Source organism: Fusarium verticillioides, chromosome 3 (genome assembly GCF_000149555.1).
Source record: "Fusarium verticillioides 7600 chromosome 3, whole genome shotgun sequence".
Classification (NCBI taxonomy): domain Eukaryota; kingdom Fungi; phylum Ascomycota; class Sordariomycetes; order Hypocreales; family Nectriaceae; genus Fusarium; species Fusarium verticillioides.
Genome location: NC_031677.1, coordinates 1168628 through 1181871, shown reverse-complemented (window position 1 = coordinate 1181871; position 13244 = coordinate 1168628). Strand labels below are relative to the sequence as shown.

At 47.5% G+C, this 13244-nt stretch overlaps 5 protein-coding genes across 5 annotated transcripts; 2 read left to right on the top strand and 3 right to left on the bottom strand.

The window, feature by feature from the left end:
- Window positions 1–966: 966 nt before the first annotated feature.
- FVEG_16206 (queuine tRNA-ribosyltransferase) lies at window positions 967–2732 on the bottom strand. The gene is made up of 2 exons (XM_018905439.1): window positions 2465–2732; window positions 967–2415 (listed from the first exon to the last, which is right to left on the bottom strand). The coding sequence occupies exons 1-2, from the start codon at window positions 2703–2705 to the stop codon at window positions 1244–1246; spliced, it is 1413 nt and encodes a 470-aa protein (XP_018754088.1). The 5' UTR covers window positions 2706–2732; the 3' UTR covers window positions 967–1243.
- Window positions 2733–3643: 911 nt separating this feature from the next.
- On the bottom strand, window positions 3644–4090 carry FVEG_16205 (hypothetical protein; the record flags this gene model as incomplete). Its single annotated transcript, XM_018905438.1, has 1 exon — window positions 3644–4090. One exon carries the CDS (start codon window positions 4088–4090, stop codon window positions 3644–3646), a length of 447 nt encoding a protein of 148 aa, XP_018754087.1.
- A 1214-nt stretch (window positions 4091–5304) lies between these two features.
- On the top strand, window positions 5305–8147 carry FVEG_07887 (hypothetical protein). Its single transcript, XM_018896597.1, has one exon. The coding sequence runs from the start codon at window positions 5618–5620 to the stop codon at window positions 7985–7987; it is 2370 nt and encodes a 789-aa protein (XP_018754086.1). The 5' UTR covers window positions 5305–5617; the 3' UTR covers window positions 7988–8147.
- A 207-nt stretch (window positions 8148–8354) lies between these two features.
- On the top strand, window positions 8355–10336 carry FVEG_07886 (hypothetical protein; the record flags this gene model as incomplete). Its single annotated transcript, XM_018896596.1, has 3 exons — window positions 8355–8381; window positions 8422–9203; window positions 9562–10336. 3 exons carry the CDS (start codon window positions 8355–8357, stop codon window positions 10334–10336), a joined length of 1584 nt encoding a protein of 527 aa, XP_018754085.1.
- Window positions 10337–10367: 31 nt separating this feature from the next.
- Window positions 10368–13216, bottom strand: FVEG_07885 (hypothetical protein). Its single transcript, XM_018896595.1, has 2 exons — window positions 13059–13216; window positions 10368–13009 (listed from the first exon to the last, which is right to left on the bottom strand). Exons 1-2 carry the CDS (start codon window positions 13128–13130, stop codon window positions 10421–10423), a joined length of 2661 nt encoding a protein of 886 aa, XP_018754084.1. The 5' UTR covers window positions 13131–13216; the 3' UTR covers window positions 10368–10420.
- Between the last annotated feature and the right edge of the window lie 28 nt (window positions 13217–13244).

Genomic DNA, 13244 nt, shown 5'->3' with positions numbered 1-13244 from the left:
CATGATCCCTCATGTAACCCAGGTGCCATGATGAGCGTTGACATGTTTGGTTGTACATATCTCCGATCCCCATCCCCCGATCCTTGGCTCGTTTTTTCCTGTCCCAAGTCGTTGACCGAACGTGAACGCCACATCCCGGCTCATTGTATCCCAGCTCAGGTTAACCCGAGAGCACCAGTTGCAGCTGAGATCGGAGCAGAAAGACGACAGGGATCCTCGGCTGTGGCTCTCTCCAGAAGCTCAGATACCGCTCGTGGGCGAATTGTGAGGTTCAATTGGCTCCTATACCCCTGCTCCCGCAGTTCCACAGATCCCCAGATCCATGAGAGCAGGCCTTGGCTAGCTTCAATCAAGCTTAAAGCTTCATCCTTCTTATTCCATTTTGCAGACAAGCTTGTTTCTTAGCATAACTCGATCGGGCCTTGTCGGCCGAATTGCTACTTGACGTCGTACCAAGTCTCCGGTGGATTTCTCGGCGTAGGTGGCGTAACACTCTTACCACTGGTGGGTGACTTTTCTATCCGATGCTCTTGTTCATGAAATCTGCGTGCCTGGTGAGATAACAAGCCTACTGTGATGATTCAGTGGTATTCCAGCCTAAACTCTGTCAATCTCATCATAAACTTAGGACGTCGTTGACAAAGTTTATGAAAGCATCTGCATAGGGCATTGATTAGGGCATGAACCCATTGCCTTAGTTCTTATAGGCAGGTATAAAAAAACGCACATTGTAGACTATTGACGAAGACAAGATCAGCTGTGTAATTCCGCTCGGAGCTGCCTCATATGGCTCACCGAAACGTGCTCCAAATTCGGCATTGAGTGGCTAGACCTGCAATTTTACGAAGCTCGGTAATAAACTTTCATGGTCGTATGTTCATTGACTCTTGGGACTCTCTCAGCACGTGAACAGATCCTCTTCTTATCTTTTGTGGTGTTGTTGGTTCACGAGAAAATCGGATGGACTGTCAGAATTGACTTTTTTTGCTTCTATTCTGGCTCCAGCAATCGAGCAAGATATGCGCAATGCTCTATTCTATAAGTCAAGCAAGGCCACTATAGCCGTCATAAGATCGACGATGCGTTAAGTGGAATCGTGTTGATCAAACACCAATCTGCCTGGCTATATCATATCTTCTCTTGATCAGCATGCATCAAATATGGGCCGAGCCACATCGTCGGAATAACATCTTCGCAGCGACCGTACCTGACATGACAGGAACGGCTTTCTACATTAGCTCCGTCACTTCTCCAAACTCGATGCAACCTCATCGACGGGCAGTGTTCCATCGATAGCTGCCAGAGGTTCTGCAATGGCCTCGGGGTGGGGACTGGCATCGACCGAATCAAACGCTTGCCAGCTAGGCTCGTTGATCTTAGCCTGACCAGCTATGCTCTTGAAATGGTAACCCCTGGCTCGGGGTCTCACTCCAGTTCCAACAGGGACCTCGGGCTCATAAACAGTCAAGAATTTCTTATGAAGCTCGTCAAACTTCTCGGCGCTCTCGTTTAGAGCTGCCCGAACGCCTTCAAAGAATGAAGTAAGAATGACATGATTGTGAATCTGGAGTAGGTTCCAGCCCAACATCTCCTTCGCATTCAGTAGGTGCTTAATGAACGCCCGGTGATGCTTGGTGCAAGTGTAGCATTGGCAACCGCTCACTAGAGGCTGCAGGGATGTCGTATGCTCCTCTGACCACATATCGATACCCAGTGGCTGCATGTCGGAGGACTCAGGGGGTGGGAAGGTGAACGATAGGGCGATGCCTGCATCAGAGGCAGTGTTGGCAAAAGGTACCGTGCATACATCGATACCCAGAGCGATCTGTCGCAGAATATCCTGGGGGCTCTTAGATGGTCCAAATGACAACCGCGGCAGAGATCCAAGAGAGGGATAGTTTGCCAACTCGGGGACAAGGTTAACATCATAAACTGCAAGACCAGAGAGGGAATCTCGCACGTCTTCTGCAAGATATCGCAAGTAGTCCCACTGTATAGGGTACTCGACAGGCAATACAGGAGCGAAGATGGAAACCCCCATTTCCTTTAGACGGCCTTTAGGGTCTGAAAGATGAAAGAATTCGTCTACCCATTCTTCGGTTCTCTCAACCATGCGAACTTGACGTTTTGACGTTGGTGTTGAGCTGGAGTGGAAGAGGTCGGCTGGAGGAATGGCGATATCTGGTTGAGTGAGTTCAATAGTCTTGGTGAACTCGGGGATGGTGAGATTGCGGAAACCGGTAGAGGTAAAAATGCTGACATGATGAGCACCGTTTCCAACAGGTGTTGTCACAGCTGGGAACCGTCTTGGGCCAAGAATAAGTGCTCGATCTGAAGGGAAAGCAGTAAAGCTCTGAAGATTTCTTGGTGTACCAGGGGGCAACTGAAGAACAGGAGGTTGTGATTTCTCAAGAACTGTTCTCAACGTTAGACTAGCACTCAAAAATAGATTTAATCTTCATACAGTCCTCGATTGCTAGATACGCGGCATCAAACGCTGTGTGTTTGGCGATATTGTCTGGAGTCAAGTGAGGAACAACTCCTCGAGATGCAACAGCGATGTAGTTTGGTGTCTGCATAATCCTTCGATTACTAGCGAATGCTAGACGACCAAGCCGAGCAACTCCAGCTTCAGTTGCAGAAGCAGAGGGTTTTAGTATTTCAAACATTGTTAGTGTTGATCCTTTTGATGTAGGTTGGGCCATCTTGACTTGTGATCGCCATGTGTGTCTGTACAAGGAGTTTGTGAGTATATTTGCAGCAAGGATTAGCTAGATGTGGGGAGTGTGAATGCGCACTGATGCACTGTGTATCAACTTCCGAGGTTAACCCGATGTAAGTCATCTAGCTGTCGAGATGGTAGATAATAATTGAAGGGGCAATCAAGTAGATTTTTATTCCCTAATCTGCTCTGGATTACAATCCTGATATGATATAAATCGAGTAAGACTTATCTCTAATGGGCGGCCGGGGAAAGGCGGGAAGGGGAATGATGGTGAAGAACAATACTTAGGTACGTACACGGGTCAAGGGGGTCTGTGATCACCACTGACCCAAGGCATCAAGGTAAGAGTCTCCCTCCATACCTAGATGGTTGGGTAGTATTTCGTGGATTACTTCATCTGGATATCTCACGAAAAGTCAAGAGGTCATGGGATGTTCAGTCGTATCTGGTGATCGGAATCTAAGGCCAAGCGACTACTATATGAAAAGATTGAGTTGAGGGTATCTAATCTACAAACAAGGAAAAAAGAGAGTGGCGAGATTTCAGTGCCGGCCTCAAACTTCAGGAGTGAAAGATCCATACGTGAAACTCCATGAGGCTGATCCCGAGTGGGCGGTCCACCATGATACCGGGTGTCACAGCACTCGTGTATTATCGAGCTCAAGTGAACGATGGCATATGCATTTTATGTTGGGGGTTTCCGACTCAGCTCTGTTGGTATTCCTCCTGTAAGTCTTTGTAGAGCCAGCCTGGGGGGTACCTTTCTCCTCTAAGCTCCTCGATTCTGGCTTCGGGGGCTCCTTGTCGTCTTCTGAAACAAATCGTATTACGTCTCTAACCATCGTGATAATGACGAACATGCATAATATGAAAGCCACACATGTCGCTAGCAGATTCTTAGTAAAGAGCCAATACAGACTACTGGGTTTGCTTACCGATTCCATCTCTCTTAGCCTCCCTCAATTCATACTCATGTTCTGCGTTGATTTTTCGTGCAAGAGACTCTGGATCTTCTCGCTCAGCAGCCGGAGCAAGGGACTCTCGATACTTGGCAAAAGCTGCAAGACGTTGTTTGATACTTCCAGCCGCTTTGTATTCCTGCTCGAATCTTGCTTCGGACGCCATGAGTTTGTCAAGCTTCTCGTCCGTTGTCAGAACATGGGAGGGATGTGTGGCTAGAGGTGGTCGTGTTCGTAGTCCTCGGGTTTGATGCTGCGGGCCAAAGATAGGTGGTCGCCATTGGCGTCGTGGAAAATGTGCTAGGGGGTTTGCGGTATGGAACCGAGATAATCTCGAGAATACTGAAGCCCCGGTACGGAGTACGGCGTGACTTTGAGGGAATGGTATCTGGAGAGTGGTGATCATGTCTTCAATTGAGCGATGGTTGATATGATGAGGTTGTAAAATTACACGGTTTGTAGAAGAGATTATATATGAATGTCACTGGAAAAGACAGTTTTTATCAATCAGCTGGCAATTCAGGGCGCAGAGTTATTGGAGCACCAGACGAACAAACTCAAACTTAGCTGCAAGTTTCTTTGCAATATTGAGGTGATGCTGTATCCACCATTAATCCTATAGAAAGTTAACGTAATGCAGGCCTCGACTGTCAGAATTCCTGCAGTCCCGAGGGTCTACAGGTTTATCTATGATGCGATGCCATCCGTCTGCGTGTTTGCTTGTTACTTCTTGATTGCGATGCTTGTTTCGAGTATAATAATAACAATAATGACAAAGGCCTGAGTAGGCTGGATAAAGATAAAAAAAAGCTTCACTTTTCAAGCAATTGTGTAAGTTTCTCGTTAGCTAAACCGAAACCTCCCGAGACTCTGGGTGCTGGGCTGTTATGCTGTTCAACAAACAGATAATAGATGCAACGACTGAACTGCTGTGTATGTAGTACCGTGTCACTCAAAGATAGAGACATGTCACTGTAACCTAACATCTTTTTTATTTTATTTATTTTATTTATTTTATTTATTTTATTTATTTTATTTATTTTATTTATTTTATTTATTTTATTTATTTTATTTATTTTATTTATTTTATTTATTTTATTTATTTTATTTATTTTATTTATTTTATTTATTTTATTTATTTTATTTATTTTATTTATTTTATTTATTTTATTTATTTTATTTATTTTATTTATTTTATTTATTTTATTTATTTTATTTATTTTATTTATTTTATTTATTTTATTTATTTTATTTATTTTATTTATTTTATTTATTTTATTTATTTTATTTATTTTATTTATTTTATTAATTTTTTTTCCTTAGAAATACGCACCCTTGCTCTAACACAGTCACTGAAGTGTATACAGCATTTAGGTGTAGAGTCTGGTCGCGTGCATTTCTACTGAGGGTGAATAAAAGTGGCGCACGCTGTTCCTGCTTCTTAGCGCAGCGTCTCACGGGAACTAGCTCCAGTTCAGTACATCCGGGCCGCAGGGCTGATGCTCAACCAATCACTATCATAAATCTCTCACGGATAGATACATACAGCGATACCCCAGGGTTACGGTTACGTCGGGTCTGAAACCCATGTCTCAGCGATCAAGATACACGATGTAACTGAGTGGACAAAGAGGCTTTGGGCCTAAACCCTCCGTATGAATTGTCAAACCATCATCAACTCAACATCGCCTATCATCAGTCTCGTTTCTCCCCGCACCTACGTCAGAAAACGAAAACAAAAGTGTGACACGATAGGATCCTCACGAAACACCAACATCGATAAGCGCTCCCCATTCTCCACATTTCCTCTGCATCCTTCGGCTCCGGGTCTTCCGGAGCAGGCAAATCCGCCGAGCCAAGCCAAGCCAAGCCCAGAGGCCATTAGCTCTCGTATACGCAATCCATTCCTTATATCTTCTTCTATATCGCGGAAATGGTGAGCCATGAAGACGACGAAGAATCACAACCTCTCATGGCTCGCACCGATTCTATAGACGTTGGCGTCGTGCCCGTCAGCGGCAGCGGCAGCGATTCGGATCGCGAGAATGCCTATACCCATCCTGATGCGCCGCTCGATACCGGAACGACACTCGAAGTCGATGACAGCGGTCCCTCGACCCCGCGGTTCATCCAAGATGAGACTACCTGGAAGAGGTGGAATTGGGTCCCATACCCCGTTCGGCGAGCTTCGAAATGGGTTGCGAAATGGTCTCACGGCCCTGTAAACCCCCAGCCTTTTCGCATTAAACCACTCTTCCCAGCTATCCAGGAATACCCCCTCGTCCTTGTCGACCGCTTCATTCCTAATCTCAAACACCGATTTTGGCTCGTTTTCTGCTATCTATCCATCTGGATCGTCACTTTCGCTCTCGTTAAACGCCGTGACACCATGGCCAGTGAGATCGAAGGATGGGGCACACCGCAAACCATTGGATGCGGTGTTTCATATTGGGCCGCCGGGAACCTGTGCGGACTGGATGGAAGCGACTGTCGCCCCTTCAATGGCAGTGGGTTTCCATTCAAGTGCAGGGCTAATTGCGAAAACTACCATGTCTTGAACCCCAGAGCGGTTGGGGACCAAGAGCTCATTTATGCACCGATGGTTGTAGGAGGGCCGGGTACCAATGGGTCTGCTGAGCCTGTGTACCGCGGAGACTCCTTCGTATGTGCTGCTGCTATCCACGCCGGCGTCGTTTCGAACCAAGACGGCGGTTGTGGTGTTGTTGAGTTGGTTGGCCGCAGTGAGAATTATGCTGCGTCTAGACACCATGGTATCTCAAGTATGGGATTTGATTCTTATTTCCCATTGTCCTTCCGCTTCGTTCCAGATGTCAAATGCTCCGCGATCGATTCGCGATGGGATTTATTGGCTGTTTCAACCGTCTTTGCTGGAGTTTTGTCTCTCTTCACTAACTCGGCTCCGCTCTTCTTCTTCACCATCTTCACGGGCATCTTCTGGACTGTTGGCATGGCCCTTGACCCGCCTCCATCAAGAACAGTTGCGTCTTTGTTCTCCAACTTGATCGGAAAGTTCCTCCCTGCAATGTTTTGTGCGTGGGTCATGTACGACAAGATGGGTGTTCGCCGCACCCTCAAGGGTCTCACAGCACAGGTCGAAAAGACAATCTTGTGGCTCGGCGGATGCTGGGTTGGTGGAATGGAGAACTATACCCTTAGCTTCATCCCCATTTCGCGCCTCAACAAGCACGATCTGAACCAGCAACCAGGGGCCAGGGCAGCCCTTGCTATCATCATAATCGTGCTTGTCGCCATTGTCTGTTCACAGGCGTGGTTCTTCCGGAAAGAAGGACGCCTGATCAAATACCTCAAGCTCTACGCACTCCTTGTCGGGGCCATCCTCATCTCCCTTACCATTCCCAGCCTCAATCTGCGGATTCATCACTACATTATTGCCCTCCTGCTTCTTCCTGGAACAAGCATGCAGACAAGGCCATCTCTTCTATACCAGGGACTTCTCGTTGGGCTCTTCATTAGTGGTATCGCTCGATGGGGCTTTGACCCTGTGCTCCAAACCTCTGAAGCTCTACAGGGGGATGCTCAAAAGGGCTCCAAATTACCATCAATCACCGAGCCTGTCATTCACCTTGCCAATGGCACGGATACATTGTCAAACATCACATTCACATGGAACGAGCCTCCACGGCAGCTGTACGATGGGATAAGTATCCTGGTAAACGACGTCGAGCGTTTCCGTACATACTTCGGCGATGTTGATGAGGAGCGTAGCTTCGTCTGGAGCAGAAACAGCACTTTGGATTTGCCAGAGTACTTCCGCTTTGCATATATGGATGGAAGTGAAAGTGGAGACTATACCAAGGCCGGCGTCTGGACAGTAGATGGCGAGTGGAACAAGATGAAGCCTGGACCCTCACGGTTAAAGGCCCGCAGTTTGGACAATAATAAGTTGGTTAAGCGAGGGGATACACTCATTCCGGCGCTTTTAGTGAACCTTGGTAAGATGTGTTTCAAGCCGATGGTCAAGTTTTTCTTTCACTTTCAGGACAGTAAGGTTAGGATTTTGAAGACGGCGCCTAGTAAGGAGGACAAGGAGAGAGAGAAGAAGGAGCAGATGAAGAAGGGGATGAATGATAAGGAGAGGGTGGAGATGGAGAAGACGGAGAAGGAGCAGATGGAGAAGGAGAAGATAGAGAAGGAGAGGATAGAGAATGAGAAGATAGAGAAGGAGAAAAAGGAGAAAGAGAAGGAGATAAAGGATAAGGAGAAGAAGGATAAGGAGAAGAAGGATAAGGAGAAGAAGGATAAGGAGAAGAAGGATAAGTAGAAGAAGGATACCTAAGGAGTAGAAGGATAATAAGACAGCTGAGGCAGACAAGGCAATGTAGGCAAGTGACTGTCTTTTCCGATAAGAGCACAAGCAAGAGCTAGATATTACTATTACAAGAATGATAATGAATAAATGTGATCACCGTTGTATTTCTTTGCCCCTTAGTTCAGATTCTTTGTGCTCTTTGTCTGCTATGCCTATGGGCTGCTCGAGCAAATAACGTCTACCTAGACGTGATGTAGAATTGGTAGGTATAACCGGATTAATCCATCAGCAGTACCCTACCAGCCCGCGAAAACACCTTACGTGCCATTCTAGAGAAGGTACCTAGGTACCTATCTACCACAGATTTAAGGTACGGACAATGAAAGACAGGGTGGTAGAAGGCAAGGTTAGCGGTTCTAATCAGAACTGCCAGCTTCCGCTAACAGCGTTTAACACTGCTTCAACAAACACCTTTCCATCAACTTCAAAATCCAGCGCTAGAACATCGAATTGCCCTTCTATCAACCATCATAACTAGAGCCAAACGGCGAAAACAACCATCTCCTCCGCCTCCGCCTCCTCTGCCTCCCATTCCTCAGAATCCGCCCAAAACAACCCCGACCAGGTCTGAGCCGAAAGAATCGTCGGATAAAGGAGAACCTGCTTCTTCAGACAGTGCCTTATATGCTAATTTAAATCCGAAACCTCCTGATCCGTGCCCATATCACTACAAGCCCGTCTATTACTTCTTCTACGATAGTCTCAGGCAGCCGGCCGTGCTCCAAGCGGTCCTTGAATCCTCTGAGCCCCCCAAACTACGAAATGCCAAAGTCCGTGGATACTCGCTTGCGCCACGCGGTCGTTTCACGTCACTTGTCGAAGGTCAACCTGGGTCCGGGGTCCTGGGTAGGGCGGTACAAGTGCAATCTGCTGAAGAGGAATACAAGCTCGGCTGGTACCAAACCAGCGCTTATGTTCTTACACCATGTTTGATCGAGTTTATAGACAGAGAAGAGCCGAAAGAACTTGCGGGATTGGTATTCACAGATGCTGGTGATCAACGGGCCTGGAGGACTATGCGATTTGATTACAAGGCTTGGAAGTCTCAGATAGGAACTCGACTCCCACGAAATTGGCAGAGAAGCACACTGGAGCCGAGTTCGTACTGTTCTTGCATTCATTGTTCGAGGTGGATTCGCAGCAAAACACCGTACAACAGGAAGCTTCTGTTATTTTATTTGCTTGTATTCGTAATACTTGACTTTTCTGTTCGTACTCGTGTATGCTGTACTATAGTATGTCGTCAAATGTGGAGGGGTTGTGGAGAGAGAGATATTGGCAGTGGATGAAACATGTAACCTGAGACTTTGACACTGAGTGACAAAAATGCTTAGGTAAGTACAGCTGAAACTAAGGCGGACTCATCACAATCTTACTAGGGATTTTGATTAGTTATTTTTGACACCTGATCTACGGCCTGAGGATTTCCCCATCCGCCTGAGTACTCAGGTACTCACTCACGTTATCCATTCATACAACTTCAACGTCACAACCACCAACTTCATTATACTTCAACTCGCAAACAGCACAACGAAAATGCCTCCTCGAATCCCCACTGAAGACGACTTCTCCCCTCTATCAAGCACCCTCCCTCACACTCTTCACTTCCCCTCACCACCAGAATCAACCACCACATTCCTCATTCTCTTCCACGGTCTAGGCGACCACGATGTTCCTTTCGCCTCTTTCGCCAAGAACCTCAATCTTGCCGGTGTTCTCGCTATTTCAGTGCGCGGTACATCTGTTCTGCCAGCTGCGCTTCTCGGTGGTGATAGGCCGGGATATCATTGGGGTGATGATCTCACTGTTGATCCCAGCACGGGAGACATTGCGGATGATTCTGGTTTCGAGAAGGCTCGGAATCTGATCATGGATAAGTTAATCGGGGAAACCCTTATCGAGAAGTGCGGGTGGGAGATGAGAGATATCATTTTCTTTGGGTTTGGGCAGGGTGGCTCACTCGCTCTTGGTCTCGCCGCCTCTCTGAACAAGACCCCTCGAGTCACTGATGTTTTCGACGGTGAGAGCACTTCGCCAGGTAACAAGAAATTCAAGGGTGCTATATCTCTCGGTGGACCTTTGCCGCAATCTATGGTGTCTACAGTCACGAATCGCAGCAAGAGCAGCACAAGCGTGTTGGTATGTCAACTTGACGACGACGCTGTCGATGCTGTGAAGCGAGAGTTCGACGATGTCAAGGTCGTCCAGTGGAAGAGACGTGAGGTGAGCATGCCAATGAACAGAGATGAGGTGTTGCCTTTGATGCAGTTCTTTGCAGATAAGCTCAAGAATGAATGGTAGTAGTTCATTTCACGGGGCGTTTTAAGATAACAGTGTGCTCACAAGGGGTATCATTATATTCATATCCAATCCCAATATCGTGGCTCAAGAGTAGCCTGGCCTTTCGTCCCGACAGCCTGTTTGGAACATCTCAGCTAGTATATCCCACTTTGCAGACTGCGCATCGCTTGTAGCTCTGGCAACACTGCGTAAGCCGCCACAAACAAAACGCAAGTGTCTATCATAATCGGATTTGATCTCCTTGAGCACAGTCATAAACGGCTTGCCCATCTTCAAGGTCCTCGATCTATCCTTCTCCCCGTCGTCCTCTTCATCACTACTATCGACGTACTTGGACTTCAATCCAGGTGTTCCAGGCGTAGGCGAAAGGTTTCTGGTCGAGAGTCGAGAAAATTGCTGCATCCGCTCTGTCTCTTTTGTCATGTTGACAGTTTGTGCTTGTTCTAGTCTGATGGCCAGGTCGAGCATATCGAGGAAGCATTCTCTGATCGGTGTCAATCTGCTCCCAAGACATGCCTCATCAACAACCTGTTTCAAGAATGCAGCATGAACTCTCATCATGGCATCGACATCGTGAGCCTCTTGCATGTCCTGCCTCATCTTAGCGCAGTTAGGTGCCAAGACCAGCGTCGCAAGATAAGTCTGCAGAGTAGTGCAGAACCACAGGAGGTTATTCCGTAGTGAATAATAAAGAGCACGTTCGTCCCAGTTATCATGATCGATCCAGTAATTCTCGAGGATCTTGCGCTTATGCAGAACATGCAAGGCTCTCTTCAATTGCAGGAGAAGAGTAAATATAGCATCATACTGGGTGTTGCTGTCTTCGGACAGAATCATGCGAATCGGCCATGCCACTCGATAGTTGACTTTTGTACTCGGAAGAACTGACTTGACAGAGTCGCGAGCCTTGAGAAGTGGCACCTTCAGCCCCGTGGGACTGATGTATATGGATATTCTCGTCATGTCGACAAGAGTTGTGAATGCCTCTTGTGCCACACTCGTCAGGCTATAGCGGTTGTTCCAGTTAGGATCCAGCGCATCTAGTTTTCCGAACAGGCTGCTAGTCCACGCTTCTGTTGCGGCACCATCAGACATGAAATACAGCCGCTCCATAGCTTCGAGAGCAGACCAGAGTCCGCACTCTTCAAACAGCGTGTTTCTCAGCGTGGTAGAGGATGTGTTGTATTTGGTCTGGATCCATGCATCAAAAGCAGAGTCGAAAAGCTCTGAGAACGGCGCAAGCTCAAGTCCTTCGGGACAAAGCGTGTCATAGTGTAGTGGAGGCTCCTGAATCGTCCATTCCGAGCCTGGCGAGATCCAGCGGCCTAATCGCTTCAAGATGACGATGTTTTTGCCAGCATTGAAGATCTTGGCAGCTGCTGGCTGGAGGAAATTAGGGGCATGCAACTTCCCATCGGCCGTCCTACGCAGCCTGAATTGTTCGCGCCAGATCTTGCTAGGTGATACTTGGCTTGGGACCTGTGATACGAAGAAGATCTTGTTACCGGGAATAAGTTTGCCCTCTTCCATCCAGAGCCGAATTGGGCGTAGGTAAACATTGAAGCACTCGACAAAAATGCGTGCCAGAAACTCGTAAACGTCTAGCTTTCCGGATAGTTGCGCCATGCTTGCATCGTCAAAAAGAAGCTCAAGATACCGAAAGGTACCTTGATTGGGCACGTTCTGTATCTGAGCGATGATATTTGAAAGAGAATACAAGGGTTCAAGCGATGTTGCCAAGTCTCCCTTGATCGACAATAAGCTGACAACCACATTATTCTCAGGCGCAACAAGCCGTGACTCTATCCCCGTTGACTTTCTATCCAGATCGTCGAGTCGCTTAGCCACAGTGTCCTGGAGAACCTGAATATGTGATGCTCGTTGTGGTTTGCTGACGAAGTCTCGCAGAATACCCAATTGTCGTCCTGCTTCAGAGAAATAGCTCAGAAGGGCTTTGTGAGTATCCCATTTTAGATGGCCCATCTGAAATGCTGGGTTGACGGTGCCACTGGGTCCAAAAAGTGTCGTATCAAGTCCTTGCAGCATGAACAAAACTTCTCGAACGATCTGGAATTCCGTTACAGGGACTTTTCGAGCATGTCCAGATGCATCCGTGGGCTTTTCTATCCGCCATCCTTGCGCTCCTCGAATCTCGTGCAGTTTCGTCATATCCTCAGGGCTGATAATCAGGTCTTCGGCTGTTCGTCCAACAGGGACATCAGATGGGTTGGTGCTGGCTTCTGATTCACTCTTGGAGTCATCTTCGTAAAGCTCATCATCTGAACTGTCGGTGTATTTTATTGTCTTCCAAATCGCAGGGTCGTCTTCCCATCCATCCTCATCGGCAATATCCTCCCAACGCAGTTCGAGTTCTGAATCGCTTGGCCCCGTTTTCAGCGCATCTAGGTCGCTCAGTTTTGAGTAATATGTCGGTTGATCCGAGAGTTCTAGTATCAAGTACAGAACTTCGGGGTGGAAATTCGAGTGTATTTGTCGGAGCTGCTCCCGGCGCTCGATGAGCGCATCAGCAAGTGCATCTCTGCCATTGACGCGGAATCGCTCTTCCAGACCGTCCAGCTGGTGTTCGACTTCGAATTGATTTGTTCGCAGGTATGGGTGCGACTTTAGTCTTTGCAAAGCAGCATCACGCTGGGCCTTGAATCGAGGGTTTGTCTGAAATCATGAATACATATCCCAAAGATGTGATGAAGAGGGGTCGTACCTCGGCTGATGTGCTAGTGACAGCCTCAACGAGCTCTCCGGTGAGAGCACCCAGCCTTGCAGCAAATGCCATGGTCGTCTCTCATGTCTCGCGCGTTATCATATTAAATGGCTGTTGTATCATGACTGGTAACGAATTATTTGGCGGGGGTTTCAGTGGTTGATGGCGCGTCAGTCGCGTCAACAG